Source organism: Meles meles, chromosome 17 (genome assembly GCF_922984935.1).
Source record: "Meles meles chromosome 17, mMelMel3.1 paternal haplotype, whole genome shotgun sequence".
Classification (NCBI taxonomy): domain Eukaryota; kingdom Metazoa; phylum Chordata; class Mammalia; order Carnivora; family Mustelidae; genus Meles; species Meles meles.
This window is the reverse complement of record NC_060082.1, coordinates 38,422,405-38,434,066: the sequence shown is the minus strand read 5'-3', so window position 1 is coordinate 38,434,066 and position 11,662 is coordinate 38,422,405. Positions and strand designations below refer to the sequence as shown.

The 11,662-nt window shown below is 51.7% G+C and overlaps 1 protein-coding gene across 3 annotated transcripts in view; it reads left to right on the top strand.

The window, feature by feature from the left end:
• Positions 1-675: 675 nt before the first annotated feature.
• The window catches only part of TP53BP2 (tumor protein p53 binding protein 2), a 55,605-nt gene continuing 44,618 nt past the window's right edge, over positions 676-11,662 (top strand). For 2 of the 3 annotated variants that reach the window (XM_045982666.1, XM_045982665.1), the window contains exon 1: positions 676-914. Coding sequence is in view for 2 of the 3 variants with exons in the window: in XM_045982665.1 (XP_045838621.1) it covers positions 888-914 (27 nt within the window). In the remaining variant the exon portion in view is untranslated. Of the gene's footprint in view, positions 915-7,688; positions 7,789-11,662 lie in introns of all 3 variants that reach the window. The other variant, XM_045982664.1, reaches the window with a different exon arrangement.

Sequence of the window (11,662 nt, the reverse complement as noted above, 5' to 3'; positions counted from 1 at the left end):
CTCCTCGCTGGCCTCACTTCTCAGCCTCGCTGCGGAGGAGGCACCTCGCGAGGGCTCCCCACTGGAGCGCCCGCAACTCGGGGGCTGCTCCACAGCTCTTCCCCGGAGCCCCCCACCACGGGGGCTGCCCCGAGCTCTTCCCCGGAGCCCCCCCTCGGGGTCTGTCCCGCACCGGAGCTGTTCCCCCACTGGAGCGTCCATCCTCCTCGGGGGCTGCTTCCCCCGACCCGGGCTTCCGCGAGGCCGCGCCGCCCCTCCCCAGCGCGCGCCCGCCGCGGGGCGGGGGAAGCGCGCCCCCCTACAGGCGGAGGGCGGGACCGGCTAGAGCCTCAGAAAAGCGGTTTCTTACAAGGCTGCACGGCACACTTTGAACCGTTTTGGAGGCTTGTTTATTGACTGTAGCAAAAATATGTATGCTCTACCATTGAAGTCATTTTTAGTGTGTTCCTTTACTTAGTGAAAGCGAGTCAGACAAGAGTTTTCCCATGGAACCTGGGCGACGGGCAGAGAACTGAAGGTGGAGGCCGCGAACTCCCGCCCAGCCGGCCGCCGTGCCAGCCACCCCAGCCTGGCCCGCGCAGGCGCGCTCCCGGCCCCGCCCGCGCAGGCGCGCTCCCGCCCCGCCCCCGCCCCCACTGCCGCGCGCGGGGGGCGGAGCGCAGAGGGCGCGCGGGCCGTCGCGGGCGCGGAGGAGACAAAGCCGCGTCGGGGCCGCTGGGGGTGGGCCCGGGGCTCGGTGGCGCCCCAGCGAGCGGGGAGGGCTCGGCGGACCGCCCACGCCGCGGCCGCCTTGCAACAGGTCGGTGGCTTTCCGGGAGCCTCGCCCTGCGCCGCCGCCCCCCGCTCCCGCGACCCGGGCGCCCCGCTCGGCCCGGGCCGCGGCTCCCATGCGGTTCGGGTCCAAGATGATGCCGGTAAGCGTGCGGGCGGGCGCGGAAGTGCGCGGGGCGCGGGCGGGCGTGGGCGCAGAGCCGGGCTGCGGGCTGCGCGGCCCGGCCCCGGGTCCCCAGGCCGCGGTCCCCGGCCCAGCCCCCACTCTCGGCCCCCCTGACCCCCCGGCGCAGCCCCCAGCCCTCGGCCCCCGGCCGGCGGTGAGCCGCGGGCGGGCAGCCGCCGAAAGTTTACTCCGGTCTCCGCCGGGGTCCTCACTTGGTTCGTTCCTTGAGCGTCGAGAACAGGGGCCCGGAATCTCGGTTGCTTTGTCTTTTTAAAAAACTTTTTGTGGGAGTGAAACAGGCATCAAACTTGCCCTTGCCTTACTTTTGGTTGGGTTTCGCTCTCGGTGTGCGATGGCAGCCCGAGTGTCGGGTCGCGGGAGACCTGGGAGCCCGCGGCGCCTTCGGTCCACAGCCCCCCTCCCCAAGCCCCGCGAATCCCCCAAGTCCTACTGAGCCCCCATCCCTCCACGAACACCCCGTCGTCCCCCCCACACCCCGAGTCCCCGGCCCTGGAATCCCCCGAACCCTCCCCAGACCCCCACCCCCGCTGCCCGGCGCTCAAAATCCCCCCGAACCCACGGAGCCCCTATCCCCCCACGAACCCCCACTCCCCTCCCCCCGAGTCCCCGGCGCCATGAATCCCCCGAAACCCCCAAACCCCCACGAACCACCGGCCCTCCCCTTAACCCTTGTCCACCCACCCCTCGGAGTACCCGGCCCCCTGAATCCCCCAGCACCCCCCGAGTCTGATATCCGGCACCCTCGAGTTGCCCCCCTACGAGCCCCCTGGACCTCCTGGCCCCCAGCCTCTGGCCCCACGAGACCCCCCCGACTCCCCAACCCGCTGAATCCACCGAACCTGGCCTCCAGCCTAGAGCCTCCGGTCTCCCCCAACCAACCCTCTGAGTCCCCACTCCTGAAGGCTCCCCCCCCCCCCCCGCCCCCGGCTCTGGTCCCCCAGGGCTGAAGCTGGAGTGAAGTGGTGCTTTCCTTCAGCGCCCGCGGTGGGAGAGGGAGGGGGTGCTGGACTAGGGGCTCGTGCCCCACCCCCCAAGTTGTGCTCGCGCCTCTCTCTCGGACCAGGGGTCATTTTGTGGCCCTTGCTGTTTCCTTATGGCTTCGTGTGTTGAGACAAAAAAGCTGGCAACTTTTACCGCATTACCCCATCTGTAGAATGGAGTGAGGACAGATCGTGTTCACTTGCAGTTACAGGTACAGAGTAGAAAGTGGTCGTCGTCGTCGGGGTTCACCACTCTCACCCCTCCCGCAAAGTCGTGGGAGGGCATCCTAAATGTTCACAGTCTGGGCAAACTTAGTTTATCGGGATTCATTGTTGAGTTTCGATGGTTTGGGGTATTTTGTCCTGCCAGGATTCAGGGAATTGGAAAGTGTTGAGCATTCTGCATCCTGTTTTAGTTTAATACCGGGTTACAAAGGTTTGTGATGAAAATGCTGTGTATTAAAATATGGACCATGGAAGAAGGTGAAGGAGTTTGCTATTGAAATATTTATCCCTTCGATTTACATTTCTTCCCTCCCCCCCTTTGTAATGTTTCTTTCTCTTGAAATGGCTTTTGCAGGTTGTCTCTGAATTTTCCTAAAAATAGGAGCAAGATAGGTGTTGGTTGTTGCAATGGATATCTTAAGGATGGTTTCATGTCAAGATATCTTTTGGGCTTTCTTAAAACTTAGGAGAGTTTTCCTTGTCCCTGCTATATACCAGATGATCAGCATCTATGAAAGGTTATGTTGCTCTGGAGACTGTGTGTTAGTGAGTGGTATGGTTCTTCTGATCGCCCTCAGCATGAACTCCCAGCGTGAGGGGCAGCAAGTTCTCCAGCGCCCAAGCCAGGAGCAGCCAGGACCTCACTACTTCAACTACGACTTTTGTGACCAGAACCATCTTCTTTTATTTTTTATTTTTATTTTTTTATTATTTTATTTTTTAAAAGATTTTATTTATTTATTTATTTGATAGATGGAGATCACAAGTAGGCAGAGAGGCTGGCAGAGAGATAGGAGGAAGCAGGCTCCCTGCTGAGCAGAGAGCCCAATGCGGGGCGGGGCTCGATCCCAGGACACTGGGATCACGACCCAGACCCGGACCCAAGCCGAAGGCAGAGGCTTTAACCCGCTGAGCCACCCAGGCGCCCCAAGAACCATCTTCTTTTAAAAAGTTATTTGTCTCAGGTTCAGCATCTGTAAAATGGAGATTATGATCCTACGGAGGTCTTAGAGGGGGTCTGAGGATTAGGGTTGCTAGTCCTGAAGCACTCAGTACCACGTCCAGCTTGTGTGGGATTTGCAATCCTGGTGAAACCATAGCTTCTTACACCTGGGGTCCCTACAAACAGGAGGCACGTTTTTGTTTAGTGCCATTGTGTTACGTTTGTCTTTATCCTGTCGTTTCTTGGGTACTGGAAAATAAACCCATTTTCTTAAATATATTTCTCATCTTTGGCTTTTAATATACTTGGATTTTAATTTTAACGTTGAGGGAAGTTTCATATTTTCTTACCTTGAAAAATTCTGACCAATTTATTGGGAAAAACCATGTGCTTCCTCTGAAAAAATGGATTGTGTCAGGATGTAGACAGTTGTCTTGGTGTGCTTTTTTTGTTGTTGTTGTGGTGGTTAAATGTACATAACAAAAGTTTCCATTTTAACCATTTTTACATGTGCGGTTCTCTGGCACTAAGCACATTCCTTGATTTGCTTTTCTAGGCATTGTAAAGATAACAGCTTGCTGTTTAGACAGCATTATATTAAAAATGTGCAAATAAATGGTGTCTGTGTATTTTCTCACCAAATGGTAGAGAAGTAAGTGATTTTCATGTGGGACATGAAGTGATAATTGGACCCAAAACCATAGGGGGAAGGTGCATTTTAGGAGGCTAAAAATAAGTAGGCAAACAGCTGAGTATCAGGGCTGAGGTAATGATAGGGTGCGGCAGAGCGGGAGTGATAATTAACACCCATTTTCAGATACCCACCAAAGCATCTCTGATTCTCTGATATTTCTACCACTTGGTAAGAAGAAACTGATTAACTTCTCCTACTTGACACCGTATTTTCCTCATCGCAGAAAGTATCCTTTGTAGGTTGAGTATGGCTTTTTAGTTGAGCCTTCCTCACTGTATTTGATTATCAGATAGAGGGAGATAATTATTGCAAACAGAATTTCTCAACTATTCAAAATGATGCCAGCTATGTTTTTTCATTACTTTTATTTTGCAAAGCCATTGTATGTAAGCAGAGCCTGTATTCAGAAATGTCTTTATGAGTTAGCCAACTCTAAAAGCGTTGTTCACTGCTCCTTTTAGATGTAGCTTTACAAAAATTACTGTTTGTGCCTGCTATCGAAATGGTGAATTAAAAACAAACAAAACTGCCCACAAAACCATGAGGTATTTGTGTCGTGCCCCACGGAAGGTCGGACTTGAATTTGCCTGTCTGTATGGTAGATACCATGTGTTACACACATGTCTGGCTGTTACAGAACTGTGCTGTGTCCGTCTTGTCCCCTGTGGTGGCCACCAGCCAGCATTTGAGATATGGCTGGTGGGATGAGCAACTGGTCTTCAAACAGTTATTTAGTGTGAATTATATCTAAGTAGCCACATGGGCCTGGTGGCCACAGCACTGACATGGTGGGCAGTTTGGCAAAGTAGCCCAAAGAGTAACTTTATGTTGCAATCACATATTTGCAGCTTCCTATTTACATTAACACTTAATTTAAAAAAAGTTATTTATTTGACAGAGAGGGAGAGAGAGGGCAAGAGAGCACAAGGGGGTGGGGGAAGAGGCAGAGGGAGAGGCAGGTCCCAGGACCCCCGAGCACGACCCAAGGCAGACAGATGCATCATTGGCTGAGCACCCCCCAGGTGCCCCTACATTAATACTTTTTTTTTTTTTTTAAAGATTTTATTTGTTTATTTGACAGACAGAGATCACAAGTAGGCAGAAAGGCAGGCAGAGAGAGAAGGAGGAAGCAGGCTCCCTGCCGAGCAGAGAGCCCGATGCGGGGGCTCGATCCCAGGACCCTGGGATCATGACCTGAGCCGAAGGCAGAGGCTTTAACCCACTGAGCCACCCAGGCGCCCCTACATTAATACTTTCAAATGAAATCATGATGGCCTGTTTACCCCTAATGACTTGGGAAATGAGTTTCCCAGGGCCTTAGTTTAGTGTTTTCTTTGACTGAGTCTCATCATGTGGCCCTGATACAGATCATGACTTTAAGAAAAGGGCAGATTATTTTCAAAAGCTCAGTTGACCTGAGCATGTTTTAAGTTTTAAGTTTGTGGCATTTTCTAGGGCTTCAGAGTGTCCTAATTATTTCTAGTTATTCTGTAATGCTGTAAGATAATACCTGATTGGGTGAGCTTCTAGTTAGGGGAGTCTAGGACAAAAAAATTGGGTTCTCGCTGCATCTTCTTTGGCAGTCTGAGGGCTGGTTGGTAGGATTTCTGTTTCTAGAGGAAACCACCTTGTGCAACTTACAGACCAGAGGCAGGACTTATGCTTAAATACTTGTATTATTTTCCTATGAAAGGGTGGTCTTATTTGCACATATCTTCCAAACTGAAATTATGTGTTGAAATGAAAAAGCTTTCGAATTAGAACATTGTATTCATAGGATTATACCACATGGTGAAAAAATTTCTCCTTGTTGAGTAGTAATGTAGCAACTTAGCTTGGTTTGACTCCAGGATAAAGTTTAAGGTTTGTAGAATTTTAAGTCTCAAAGGCTGTTAAATCATCTCTTTAAAAAAAATGTGGCATAAATAAATAAAATCTTTAAAAAAAAAAAGGGGGGCGCCTGGGTGGCTCAGTGGATTAAGCCACTGCCTTCGGCTCAGGTCATGGTCTCAGGGTCCTGGGATCGAGCCCCGCATCGGGCTCTCTGCTCAGCAGGGAGCCTGCTTCCCCCTCTCTCTCTGCCTGCCTCTCTGCCTACTTGTGATCTCTCTGTCAAATAAATAAATAAAATCTTAAAAAAAAAAGTGGCAAATACCTCACATTTTCTCTGCTGTAGTGAGATTTGTTGCATTGTGACTTCTATATTCATTAAAAGCTGAAATACATAAAAATTTTTCTGTATCTTTCCCTGTTTCAGGGAAGTGGTTTAGACTTTCTAAAGTACATTAGCACAAGCTTACAGCGCTTGTATTTTAACAGTTAAATTAAAGGGAATTTATTTATCTGGAAGGCATGAGAACGGAGGGTCATTTACTCATATACTGTTTCTAGGAAGAACTATTTTCTCTCCCAGTTCCTGTCCCCTGTCCCCCAACTGTAGGAAGTAGAAACAGTAAGGCAAAAACCTGTTTTTTTGTTTTCTTCCTGAAGCTTTTAAGGAATACTATAGACCTTTATCTCTTGGTAATCTGTGATAGTTTGGGGCACTGGTTAAGAAGTCTGTCTGAACCTAACTCCATGCCATTCTGGGCACTCCTGTGTCATGCGGCCTTTCTGCAGCTCCGTGGGGACAGCATACCAGGGCCTGTTGGTGGGATTTGCTGTCCCGGATTGTGAACCTCTCCCCAACCTCTACTAAATGTGAAGTGATAAGGAGAGTGGGGTGGGAGGGTTTAGGAATCCAAAGTGTTCTTTTCTGCTCATGCCACTTAACCACGTTAAACATGATTGAAATACTTGCTTTTCGATGGTGTGCTGTGTTCTGAAGAGAGCATTTTTTCTTTTTTTTTTTTAAATTTTATTTATTATTTATTTGACATTTAACAGACAGAGATCACAAGTAGGCAGAGAGGCAGGCAGAGAGAGAGGAAGGGAAGCACGCTCCCTGCTGAGCAGAGAGCCCGATGTGGGGCTCGATCCCAGGACCCTGGGATCATGACCTGAGCCGAAGGCAGAGGCTTTAACCCACTGAGCCCCCCAGGTGCCCCGAGAGCATTTTTTCTTTAATCAGATGTAATTGAGGAAAGAAAACACAGATGACAGACTGCGTATGAAATGTATACTTACTTTGGAGTGCTGAGTGAGACATTAACATTTTACATTCTGTTGCGGAGAGCCAAGAGAAGCTCTAGTCCGTAGGGGACCCTTTAGGAGCACTGGGTGACACGGAGGCAGGGCCCCAAAAACATTTTGTATATTGTCCCAGCCAATGGAAGTCATTTTAGCGAAGAAATGCACATTCTAAATAGATCTTGTGTAGGAAAAGTAGTTGCCAGACTCAGCAACTTGTGGTCATTTTCTAGTTTTTTCTGCATAAAATTTATACCAAACCACATAGTTTATTGGGATGGTAAGAGAACTAGATTTTCTTCAGAGATACTCATTTGGCCGGTAAATACGTAACTATTAATTTTGCAACGCAAACTTAAGTGATCTCTGTAGAAACAAATTTTTAGCTTAGTACTTCAATTACATTTCAAACACTTGAAATAGAAGTGTCTGAGACACAAGTTGAGGAAAGTAGAGGAACACCGTCAGGAATCAAGGAGTGTGAAACTCCAGTTGCAGGTGTCGGTGGTAATAATGGAAGAGGGATAGCATAGCTCACCAATACCCCCCACCCTCACCCCCACCCCGTGGAGTGAGTGATTCTGTGAGCAGACTGGGGGCTTGGAGGTGCTGTGCACCGGCGTCCCTCCCAGGGAAGGGGAAGAAGCTTCCCCTGAGACCCTGTCTGTGCCCCACACTGTGCCCCCTGCTTTAGGTTGGTCATCCCATTGAATTTCCTGCTGACCTTGTGAAGTGTGTCTTCTCCACCTCATTCCACAGATGAGGAATTTGAAGCTCAAAGGTTTTCAGGAATTTGCTCCTGATCACTCAGCAGACATGAGATATGAACCAGGTCTGCCTGCGACAGATGTTCCTTGAGGTAGGTGGTGGTGCCTACATTAGACTGTTTCTGTATACACTCTACGGGACGCGGTGGCCATGGTGTTCTTTTGGTGAGTGATAACCTCAAACATTAGTGTTCAGAACATAACTACAATTGTTTTTGAAGTGGGAAAAGGAGAACAGATATCTTTCCATATGTAAACCTAAACTGGGTGAGATGAGTAAGTTTCGAATGACAGGGAGGTGACCACCTTGTCCCCGTGCCACAGAAACACCTCAGTATGTGTTGTCTTTGTGCCTCTAACACTCCACGGAGATCTCAGCCCCTGCATGGCATTGGCGGGGTCTGGGGGGCGGGCAGCCACCGTTTGAAGGAGGTGTGTGGAGTCCTCATTCTCTGGAGGATGTTTGTAAACAGGGAGAAGGAACAGAAGTGCATGGGTGCACTGGGAGACGCAGAGGATGGGGGGACGTACAGTGTCTGCGGGGAGAGTGCTGTCCCCAGCCTTCAATCTTCAGCCGGCTCGGGGGGCGGAGTGGTACAGCAGTGACCTGATGCGCGCCACTGGTGCTGGGAAGTCGGGGAGGACGCTGAGGGACAGGGCTGGCTCTGTAGTGAGGGGTAGTGATCCGGCTTATTGAGATGAATTTGTCAGATGTAACCTAGGGACTGATTTGGTTTGGTTTGGTTTGGTTTGGTTTTTTAAAGATTTCATTTGAGGGGGAGAGGGTGAGAGCGTGCTAGAGCATGAGCGGGGGGTGGGGTAGTTGGGGAGAGGGGCAGAAGGAGAAGTAGACTCCTGCTGAGTGGGGAACCCCACGCTAATGACCAGCTGAGCCACCCAGGCACCCCCTAGAGACTGATTTTGGATGAAATCACCTTAGATCATTGTTCTTTGTCTTTCCGTATTAACCTTTGGGTTGTGTTTGCTGGCTGTTTGGGCCAGCATCTGCTCTGCAGATACATGGGGCCTGGCCGCCATGTTCTGGGCACCGTTCTGAGAGCCCAGATACAGGAGAGGATAAGACCGGGTCCAGGGAGCTTACCTCCTGTGGAGGTGAGTGGGGGTGGTGGTGGGGGAGGACGGGGAGAATAAGAAAGAAACACACGGGGAGTGGGATTCCAGTAGGATCCTGCCGCTAGGATGGCTGCTTTAGACTGGGGGACTGGGGAAGTGACAGTTCAGCTGGGACCCACCCAAGTGCTCAAGAGGAGCTGGTCCTGCACGTCATGTGGGCAGACGCTGGGCGGGGGGCGCAGGCCTAGAGGACACAGTGCAGCCCTGGAGGCTGGCGCTTCGTGGACAGCGGGGAGGGTGCCGAGGGTGGAAGTGAGAGCAGGGGAAATGGGCTCAGGTGGCACTGAGGTGGGGTGCAGTAGTCCCCTGGGGGAGTGGCGGCAGGAGAAGGGACCACATCTCATTGACTAGGGAAGACTCCTGCGTTGGTGTAGGCGGTGGACTGTGCAGGTGCCTGAGAGAATCGGCCCGGGGAGGGGGGGGAGAAGAAAGGCCTCTCGAGGCCCCCTGAGGAAGGTCCACAGCCAGCCATCTAAAATGAGGAAGAGCTGTACCTTATCACAGCGAGGGCCCAGCTGGTAGTGTGACTAGTTGTGAGCTTGTTAACCTTAAATAAAACAGTCACTTTCCCCCTGAGAGTGGTTTATTTGGGAATAGCAGAGAATTGCAGTTTGGGACATGCAAGCTATGGCAAGACCACAGGCAAGTCCAACACCCGAGGGAGAGGAATGTGGTTTTGTGGATAAGAAGGAGGAAGGTGGGAGAGTTGTTCTGAAGCAAAGTCCACTGGAGAAACGTAGGAGTTTGGGGTGACGGTGGTTCGTCCCCGTCCACACTGCCGGGGAGCTCACTTCCTGTAGGAGATGTGGTGCCAGCCTTTCCCTCTGGGGGCCTGGAATTCGGGATCCTTTTCTGGGGAGGGTTCTTCTGGTGGGTCCATGATTACCTTGAGTGGTGTGGCTCCTCCTCCCCATCTGCATCCGGAATCCACTCTGGTGGGGTTTCCCTTCACTGATATCCACAAGCTCCACGGACACGTGTGTCACCTGCTCAGTGCTCTGCCCTTGTGCCCTGGGGAAGGCCTGGGGTGAGAGAAGCAGCGGTGCCTCCCCAGGGTGGGGAGTAAGACCAGGCAGGAGCAGGGAGGACTGCTGCCCTTGCACAGGCTCCCTCCTGTGGGTCTAGAGAGAAACCAGACTTTGTCTAGATTCCCAGAGTTCTGAAGAGCTCGAGAGCAGCACACAGTTACTGTGGTTCTTTAAAACCGAGTCGGGCAAGTCCAGTTTCTGAAGGAAGCCCTAACCTTAAAAATGTTTGACAACAACTCTCCTTTTGACCCTGTGACTATATGGCCTTGGCAGCTTCTGACAGGCTCACCTCTAAGTTCCTTTACCGATTGTTTTTTTTTAAATCAGAGATATCTTCCTTTTATTGACAGATACACAGTAGCCAGACATCTGGGAAGTAAGGGTTAGAGCTGCCTCAACTCTAAAGGGTACCTGCCCATGTTTTTCTGAGCCTCACCATCCAAATACTGAGCCTCACAGTGCAAGTGATAGAAGGACACAAAACACCCAACAAGTCAGCATCTGTTCGCGCCACCACTCTCTGGCCTGCTGTTGGAATTGTGTACCTGTTCCAGAAGATGCGCTTCTTGCCTTGTCCGTGCCCCCCAGGGGATCTGTGTGAGGACTGCTGGTGGGGCCGGACGTTTGCATTCCTTCTGCTCACGGCAGGTTGTCCTCTATTCCATGCTTCTGTTCATGATGTGCCCTGCGCCCTCTGACCTCGCCGTAACTGTGTGTGTGGGGGGGGGGCGGGGGGTGACGCCAAGTGTGCACCCTGACAGTTTCTGCAGCACATCTGTGCCCCACAGGTTGAGCACTGACTGGTCCCCGGTCTTGCTCCTGCCCTCCGGTTGCACCAGCTCTGGGACTGCAGCGATGCTGTGTTTGTGCGCTGCTGGGCCTCTGCCCGGGATGAGGTTTTCTGGTCTGGATGTTCCTCTTCCTGCTCATCTCACTCAGCCTTCAGTTTCCAGTTCCATGGCACTCCTTGAGAGGGAATGGTTGCTTCCTGCTTTCCCCGGGTCTCGTGTATGCCTCCCCGAGGAGGCTCCCACGTGCGGCCCGTCTGTTTGCCACCCATGGTGCCCCGCCAGCTCTGGGAGGCTTGGAACACTGTTTGACACTCAGTGGGGACCTGATATTGCTGGAGTGCATGGATGGTCTTCATTTTTTTTTAAAGAATATATTTATTTATTTGAGAGAGAGAGAGAGCGAGAACACGAGCAGGGGAAGGGGCAGAGGGAGAAGCAGACTCCCCGCTGAGCAGGGAACCCCACGTGGGACTTGATCCTAAGACCCTGGGATCATGACCTGAACTGAAGGCAGACGTTTGCTCAACTGACTGAGCCACCCAGGTGCCCCTGAATGTTCTTTCTTTCGATTCTCTTTGCTGAGGGTAGTTCTTGCCCACCTATAGTTATGTCCACGATTGGCTTTTGGGCTTTCTTAGAAAGTTCCCAGAGCTGGACTCTTTGAGAATGGAGGAACACTTTGATTACAAAATGTGAGGCAGAAGTGGGAGACCTGGGGGCAGTGGATTGGTTGATCTTATGGTCTCATGGGCGGGTCTGAGACATAGTGTGTTTAGTGGAGGAAAGCAAGACGTAGGATGAAAAAGTGCCTTTCCACGCAGTAGTTCCTGCACCAACAAGGCAGCCGCGCTCAGTGCGGAGGAAGTATGAGCGGAGAGCGGGGGTCGGGCTGGCACTGACCTACTTACAGACTGTGTTTAGTTCCATTTTGCTCTCTATGTTTGTTTACGGCAGATACTGAAAGCAGATGGCCTAACGGGAGTTGCTCTGCTGCGTGTGATTGGAATTTGAGA